We start from the raw sequence: 9062 nt of genomic DNA on the forward strand, positions 1-9062 counted from the left end.
TCTGTAAAAAGATCGCGAAAATACCGAGCTGATCTTAGTGTGTATATCTTGATTCGCAGATTCAGTAGAAAGTGCAGAGAAACCATTAAATGTAAAAAGAAATAGGAATGGCAATCAAAAATAAAACAACATCCAGTTTAACATTCTTATGGTGAAACCAATGTAAACATGAGCCAATCAGATAATGGAAATGCATCTTAACGATCGCCGACAGCACAACGCTTGTAAAGGTTGCGGTCAAATGGAGTAGGTACAGCATACCTTCTAGCACCAGGCAGTTTGCTCGCACTCAAAAATTTAAAAGGCATTGTCAGCAGTCAGCTGCGCCGGTGTAACTGTTGCTGTCAGTAGGCAAGTAGGCATAAGAGAAACGGTTCGTTGACTAATACCGTCCGTCAAGGTGAGAGACAATTTGGCGTGTTTCGTTCGGCTTGTTTGTGGCTTTCCTACCACTCCATATGGTAACATGGAAATCCGAAAGAAAATCGAAACCAATAACGCAAACCGAAACCGGCTTAGGAATGGTATAAAAAATCTGTGACCAATGCGGTCCGACATCAGTCCGCTGACACTCAACTCCATACCAACACCCTGTACACAGGAGATCCAAGATGTTCAAGGTGAGATAAGTTAAAACCAATTTTACGCATCGGCAATGACCGTGGGAAATTAAACTTGGCCTTGTTTTATATCGTTTAGATCATCGCTCTGGTTGCCTGTTTGGCCGTTGTTGCCTCCGCGCAGTACTACGGAGGAGATCACGGTCATCATCACGAGGACTACCATCACTCGCATCCAAAGTACAAGTTTGAATACGGTGTTAAGGACGGACACACCCACGATCACAAGAGCCAGTGGGAACATCGCGATGGAGACCATGTCAATGGACAGTACACTCTGGATGAGGCTGATGGCACGCACCGTGTTGTTGAATACAGCTCGGACCACAAGGGAGGATTCCAACCCCATGTCAAGCGCGTTGGACACGCCCACCACCCACACCATGGTGAAAGCTATGCTAATATCGAACAGCACTATTAGAAAATTGCTGCCAAAGCTTCTTTTCGCCTACCAATAAAACCTAAGTTCCTCTAAAAAGAGTATGTGTTTTCAAAAGATTTCAACAAAAATTTTTCTCAACATATTACGATAGTTAATGCATCGAACCAGTGCAAGCATAATGCTTTTCTCAGTGTGCTCGCAGACACCATACTCCACTGTCAGTTGACGGTGTGGCATAAACGACGATATAATTGTGGTCAATTAGCACTTGGATGCGGATAGGTAAGTACGTATTTACGTGAAGCAAAGAAACGAGTAAAATAGCAGCCGGAAAGAACAATGAGGAAGACATTATGCACAATTTTCTCAGAAACTTGTCTCATCATCCGCCACCGCCACCGTCGGTTGACCTTCGTGTGTATCACTGTCAAGTGACGACGTATGAACAAACTGGCTTGCAATCTGCAATCAGTTGGCCCTTGTTGTGATGAAGATTGTGTAATTTAATTCTCGAGTATAATTTGGGCTGAACTCTCTGTGAAACGTGGATATACATATTTCAAAGAACAAAAGTTTTGTAGCAATATTTGAAAAATTGAGATTTCGAATAGGAGACACAAGATCGACATTAGACCCTCTGATATATACAAGGGATGCTCAAAATAACTGGGAAAGGTAAAATTTTCACTTTTAAAACAATGTGCAACTCGTTGTAACTCTTCGAAAAAAGCATCAAATTTTGACTGTAAGTTTATCAACTAATTGTGTATCAGTGGTTCAATTTTGGAAAAGTTCTGGCCATTCTACACCAAGTTATGAAGATTCTAAAAATAGGTATAATTTTCCGATAGCCAACTTTGAGCTGTTATATCTCCGGACTCAATGAACCGATTGCAATGAAATTTTGATCATTTATGACTTATATAATGAAATTCGGAAAACAGTAAACCTTATTTGAAATTATTAATAAGAAAAAAAGTTATAGTGATTTCATTTATTCTATGTTTTTTTAGTAAATTTATCTATTTTTCATATGCATCCCATATTTTTTTCAATTTAATGCCGCTTATTTGGTTGCTTTTCCTTGAAACATAAATATATTCAAGTCAATTAGAGTGAATTTTAATGCACTATAATTACTATCTCGAGTTTTGAAACGATGATGAAGTTTTGGATAAAGTGGTGTTATATTAGAAAAATAATCTAATCGTTATAACTTTCTTTCGTGTAAAGAATTTTAAGTTTAGTCAAAAGTTTTAAATAGCTCATTATATAAGTCATAAATGATAAAAATTTCATTGCATTCGGTTCATTGAATCCGGAGATATAACAGCTCAAAGTTGGCCATCGAATAATTATACCTTTTTCTAGAACCCTTATTACTTCGTGTAGAATAGCCAAATCTTTTCCAAATTTCGACCACTTATACACAACTAGTTGATAAACTTACAGTAAAAATTTGAGTATATTTGATGCACTTTTCGAAAAGTTACAGCTAGTTGAACATTTTTTGAAAAGTGAAAATTTAACCTGTCCCAGTTATTTTCAGTATCCCCGGTATGTATCTGATATATATATATACAGGGGATACTCAAAATAACTGGGACAAGCAAAATTTTCAATTTTCAAAACATGTTCAACTAGCTGTAACTTTTCGAAAAGAGCATCAAATATTCTCAAAATTTTACTGTAAATTCATCAACTAGTTGTGTATCAGTTTTCCAATTTAAAAAAAAAATCGGGCTATTCTGCATGAAGTTAGAATGTTTCTAGAAAAAGAAATAATTATCCGAAAGCCAACTTTGAGCTATTATATCTCCGGATTTAATGAACCGAATGCAATGAAATGTTGATCGTTTATGACCAATGTAAAGAGTTATTAAAACTTTTGGCTAAATTTAAAATTCTTTACACGAAAGAAAATTATAACAATTAGATTATTTTTCTAAAAATCGACAACTGCGAAAATCGGCATGCATCAATGATTCTACCAACTCACTTTAATGCCTAATTGCCTCACTGGGGTCATAAATTTTAATGTCAATCATGTTTTACGGTGAAATAGACTATTGTACCCCGATAAAATTAATGCGCCTTATAAATCAGTTGATTGATTGATTTGTCTTTATTAGAGAGACTTTCAGCCCTTTATAAATCAGTATTTTTGAAGAATTTTGCATCAATTTAAATATATAGTACTCATCTTATTTTAACACAAAAACTCAAGCATGCTTTATTTTTCTCAAGAATTTGTCAAGTTTATACATACATATAACAAATTATTGAAACATAATAGAATATTTGATAAATATTAATTAATTTAGAAATAAAATAAAATGGCACTCTGTGACATGGCATGATACATGTTTTGGGATATGATTCAAAATTGGCTTGATATTGTTTTTGTGGATAATTTTGTTGTGGTTGTTGTTGGTTCTCATGTTTGATTTGGTATTTGAACGGTTTGATATCTGTCACGATTCGGAAAGACAACAAATATCAAGTATCAAAAAATTATCACAGTTTATACATTGAAGCGGCTCAAAGAGCATTTTGCTCGATAAAATTGGCCCTAATAGATGATCATATATTTTGTGGTAAAATATATTCCTGTCATTTTTTTATGAAGGTATTCATAACTAAGATTCTGTTACGAGTATATTTTTTTACGTAGGTAATAAAAATCGATTCTACATTTCTATGATCGGTAGTGTAGCATGTCCCTGTTCAAAAAAATAAATGAGGTTTATGTTACACATGTTTGAATGAACCACGGATGTGTACGCAGAGAAGGTAACCTGGTCGAGAAAGATTTGACGAGTGCAGAGTTCCTGAGCTTAGAGAAAAGCAACAGCGAACCGATAAACTGGAATGCGTGGCGTAGTATTGTGAACTCTGTCTTCTCTGTGTAATGATGATGCACTTAATAAATGAAAAAGAACGAATGCATTGGTATATGCAGATCAATTCCGATGATTTTCTCACCAAATTAATTAATTTCAATTATTTGGGTAACCCCTTCATCTAAATATGTAACGGTTTATCAAAGTTGAAATCTCCACAATCAGATTACTATTACACTACTTTTAAGCTACCTCTCGACCTACTGTCTAACATTTAGTTCATTACAAAAACAAAATCTCCAGGAAAACCCATCGACGAACATGGATCCGTACGACAAGCCCAAAAAGGAAACAATAGATAAAATATGCATTTCAGCCCAAGCGTTTACCTTCCTATCGGCTGGTCTACCAGGTGCAGTTCCGCTATTGACCACCTGACCGGCTTTCATTGAGGTGCTCGGTTTCAAATTTGTTACATTCTCGCATAACTTCACGTTTTCGTTTCGAAGCAAAACATACCATCGTCACCACACCATGCATCCGACCGGCCAGCTCCGTCGATAAAAAGGGGCGCGAAAGGGAAAGGCGCATGCAGCATCGATGATATAATGGGCGGCCATATGATCTCTGGCAGCCAACCACTGACTGCTCGTAGGCCCGACATATATTTTGCATAATGAGGGATAGGTCTCTAAGTCGATCCGATCGACCTGTGGGTTTTAATGTATGGCCCTTTCTTCCCCATTGCTGCTGATTATGGGTGTGGAAAACAAGCGATGCAGAGGTTGCCAGTGCAAATGCGACCGTCTCGTCGTAACGGAAGAAAGTGGGCACCGTAGAAATGAGTAACATTGATCTTGTTTAGGTTTTTCCTGTACAAGTTTATGCGTATGTTTTACTTTTTAAAAACTCGCTCCTTGCTATTCGAATCTCAGCAGAATATCCAGGATAAACTTTTGCAGAAATATCTGGAAAACATTTGCCGAATCCTTGAAAATAATTGAAAAGCATCTCCATTGTAAATCCTAGAAGAACTAACTTAGCTTAGCTTAGCTTAGCTTAGACTGACTGCACATATTTATGGTTGCTACTCCGTGATTAACCCAAACCAATGACAGTTGCGCAATGAATCAACTGAATAATTGACTGGGAGTGGTCAACATTCTCACTGTACACGCTTCAGAGATTCTCTTTTACAGTACAATAACGGCGCCGGCCACGTCTGAAAATCCTAGAAGAACTAACTGACGAAATAATCCAAAAGAAATCTCTGGAAGAACTCAAGGGAACATCCCTGAACAAACATGAAAGGGATTCCTCAAGGAATCTCTGGAGGTGTCTGAGGAGTAATGCCATGAAATATTTCGGGAGGAAACTCTGGAATTATATCGGTAGCTGTCACTTCGATATATGGAGGGAACGTCGAAATAAATTCAGTGTGAAAGGATTTCCTTATATGAAGCATGTATCCGCAATAATCGGGACTCAGAAATACAGCTGTATCTTTGCAATAGATAAATTAAAATTGTTAAAATTTGGTCTAATAACATCTTAAGATGTATTTATTTCACCTACAAAATTTCATGTGACTCGGTGCAGTATTGTGCAGTACAATGTGCGTAAAACAACCAATTACACTAAAACCTTTTTTATGCATGTTATTTTTATGCACTTTTAATTTATGTACCTATTTTATGCCCTGCAAAAAAGAGGGAAAGTTACTCAGAACCAATATTGTGCATTAGAATATTTAATAATGACGAAAACTATTGCAACGGCGGCCAAGGGGTGTTGATGGAGGAGAGCAAAAGAAGGTTACATGTTCGTTTTTTTTTGGGTTTTTCCGAAGGTCTCATGTGCGTTACACGGGGTCCGAGTGGGTCTTAAGGGGGTTTTGGAGTTATTTCAGAAAGTCTCAGAGCATTTTAGGCTTGTTTCAGTGGCGTTACGGAGGCGTTTTTAGGGGTTTTGGTTTAGGAAAATTTTTTGAGCCATTTCAGGATGTTTCAGACCATTTTCGGCGTGATTCAGAGGCGTTACGGAGGAGTTTTCGTGGGGTTCGGAGCCTCTCAGGTGCGTTTAATGGGGTCCGAGGGGGTTTAAGGGGGATTTTGAAGGCATTTCAGAAAGTTTCAGAGCATTTTCTGTGGGATTAAGAGGCGTTACGAAAGCATTACGGATGAGTTTTGGGGCCTCTCAGGTACGATACATGGGGTACGAGGGGGTTTAAGAGGGATTTTGAAGGCATTTCAGGACGTGGCAGCGCATTTTCTGCGGAATTAAGAGGCGTTACGAAAGCGTTACGGAGGAGTTTTCGGGGGGTTTGGAACCTCTCAGGTGCGTTACATGGGGTTCGAGGGGGTTTAAGGGGGATTTTGGAGGCATTTCAGGATGTTTCGGCGTGATTAAAGAGTCGTTACGAAAGCGTTACAGAGAAATTTTCGAAGGGTTTGGGGCCTCAGGTGCGTTACATACAGGACGTTTCAGAGCCTCTTCGGTGGGATTCAGAGGCGTTACGGAAGCGTTACGGAGGAGTTCGCAGAGGTTTCGAAGCCTCTTAGGTGCGTTACATGGGGTCCCCGGCGGGTTAAAGGGGGATTTTTTAGGCATTTCAGGAAGTTTCAGAGCAGACTCTAAAATACCTTGAAACGTCCCTCAAATTTCTTGCAACGCCCTTTAAAGGCTCATTAGATCCCTTGAACTTCCTCCAAAGCCCCTTGGAACGCCCCTGAAACCCACTTAATACTATTGAAATAGCCCAGAATTTGCCGTAATCCCAAGAAAACACCAAAAAATCCTGACAGAACACCCTTAGAAGGCTCCTCAAATCCGAAGAAAAAAACCCTTAACACGCCTCTGAAGCCCCTTGGAACCCCCTTTTTGGTATCTCTGGGAACTTTCTGGAAACCAAGCTGGGAACCCTCTTAGCCCCACCTCAACTGCCCAGAAGCAAGACCTGTTCTCACGATCTAGATTCTCGAATTAAAGCCCAAACTTAATTTATGTCTAAATTTCCCTTTTTTTATGCCTTTTTTATTTTATGCACATATTTAATTTATGCAGTCCCAACCATGTGCATAAAAAGAGGTTCCAGTGTTCCATCATGCCATATAGCGTGAGAAACTTCATTTGTTTTTACAAAATTGGGACTACAAATATGGCCCGGAAGCATTCACACATCTTTAAAATTCTTATCCAAACATCGCCAAAACGATGAAGATGTAGCAAATCCATCACTCCAACTTCCAAGTGCCAGTTTTAGCCGTGATGGGTAACGCGCAGGTACTCGGGTACTGTTTGCCTTTCTCGTACACTAAGTGTACTGGAAAGGCTATATGTTCACTCCAGAAATGACTTTTTGATAGAAGGCCCGGAAGGTCGAGTCACATATACCAATCGACTCAGCTCGACGAATTGAGGTGATGTCTGTGTGTGTGTATGTGTGTATGTGTGTGTGTGTGTGTGTGTGTGTGTGTGTGTGTGTGTGCGTGTGTGTATGTGTGTATGTATGTGTACAAAAAACTCACATCACTTTTTGGCAGTAAAACTAAACCGATTTTCATTCGACGCGGCATATAGTCCCATTGTTTCCTATTGAAAATGGTTCAGATCGGTCAAGCCGTTCCGGAGTTATGGCCATTTAGGTGATCCGGACCGGTACCCCTGGAAGGGGCCAGACATGAAAATGCAACAAACCCAAGCATCCGACATATCAAACCACGGCATTTTCGATCATCTGATGAACGGTTAGCAGGAAAATAGTCTCAGATCATATCAGAACCGGTAGTGTTCCGGAACCGGTTCCGGATACCCCGCCGGAAGTGGCCAAATATAAAAGAGAACCAAACCCATGCATGCGACACATCAAACAGCGGCATTTTCAATAACCTGATGAACAATTAGCATGAAAACAGTCTCAGACCATATCTGAACCGGTAGTGTTCCGGAACCGGTTCTGGGTGTTCCGCCTGAAGTGGCCAAATATAAAATTTAACATAACTCATTCATGCGACACATCAAACAGCGGCATTTTCAATTACCTGATGAACGGTAAGCAGGAAAATAGTTTCAGACCATATCTGAACCGGTAGTGTTCCGGAACCGGTTCTGGGTGTTCCGCCTGAAGTGGCCAAATATAAAATTGAACATAACTCATTCTGCGACACATCAAACAGCCGCGCTTTCAATAACCTGATGAACGGTAAGCAGGAAAATAGTTTCAGACCATATCTGAACCGGTAGTGTTCCTGAACCGGTTCCGGATGTCCCGCCGGAAGTGGCCCAATATAAAAGATAACCAAACCCATGCATGCGACACGTCAAACTACGGCGTTTTCGATAACCTGATGAAAAATTAGCATGCAAACAGTCTCAGACCATATCTGAACCGGTAGTGTTCGGGAACCGGTTCTGGGTGTTCCGCCTGAAGTGGCCAAATATAAAATTTAACATAACTCATTCATGCGACACATCAAACAGCGGCATTTTCGATTATCTAAACAGGAAAATAGTCTCAGACCATATCAGAACCGGGAGTGTTCCGGAACCGGTTCCGGATGTCCCGTCGGAAGTTGCCAACTATAAAAGAGAACCTAACCCATGTATGCGACACATCAAACAGCGACATTTTCGATAACCTGATGAAAGGTTAGCAGGAAAATAGTATCAGACCATACCTGAACTGGTTCTGGGTGTCCCGCTGGAAGTGTCCAAATATTAGAGGCCAAAATTGAACATAACTCATTTATGCGACACATCAAACAGCGGCATTTTCGGTAACCTGATGAACGGTTAGCAGGAAAACAGTATCAAACCATATCTGAACCGGTAGTGTTCCGGAACCGGTTCCGGGGGTCCCGATGGGTGGATGCAAACTTTTTAAGGAGTGATAGAGGGGTCTCCAGTTAGGCTAATGCATAAGGCTATGGATCGCCAATCCGGAGACAGCGGATTCGATTCCCGTTCCGGTCGGGAATATTTTCTCGACTCCCTGGGCATAATGTATCATTGTACTTGCCACACAATGTACAAATTCATGCAATGGCGGGCGAAGAAAGCCTTTCAATTAATAACTGTGGAAGTGCTCTAAGAACACTAAGTTGAAGAGAGGCAGGCCAAGTTCCAATGCGAACGTCGAGTCGAAAAGAAGAAGAAGATGATGTTTTTTACTTTGCTTGCCTCAAACTGGCTATTACTTGAAAATGTTCAAGCTTATCG

At 39.9% G+C, this 9062-nt stretch overlaps 1 protein-coding gene across 1 annotated transcript; it reads left to right on the top strand.

The window, feature by feature from the left end:
- Positions 1 to 291: 291 nt before the first annotated feature.
- On the top strand, positions 292 to 1098 carry LOC109404353 (cuticle protein 19-like). The gene is made up of 2 exons (XM_019677202.3): positions 292 to 620; positions 700 to 1098. Exons 1-2 carry the CDS (start codon positions 612 to 614, stop codon positions 1039 to 1041), a joined length of 351 nt encoding a protein of 116 aa, XP_019532747.2. The 5' UTR covers positions 292 to 611; the 3' UTR covers positions 1042 to 1098.
- The last annotated feature ends 7964 nt before the right edge of the window (positions 1099 to 9062 follow it).

The sequence above is a fragment of the Aedes albopictus genome, chromosome 2 (assembly GCF_035046485.1).
Source record: "Aedes albopictus strain Foshan chromosome 2, AalbF5, whole genome shotgun sequence".
Classification (NCBI taxonomy): Eukaryota; Metazoa; Arthropoda; class Insecta; order Diptera; family Culicidae; genus Aedes; species Aedes albopictus.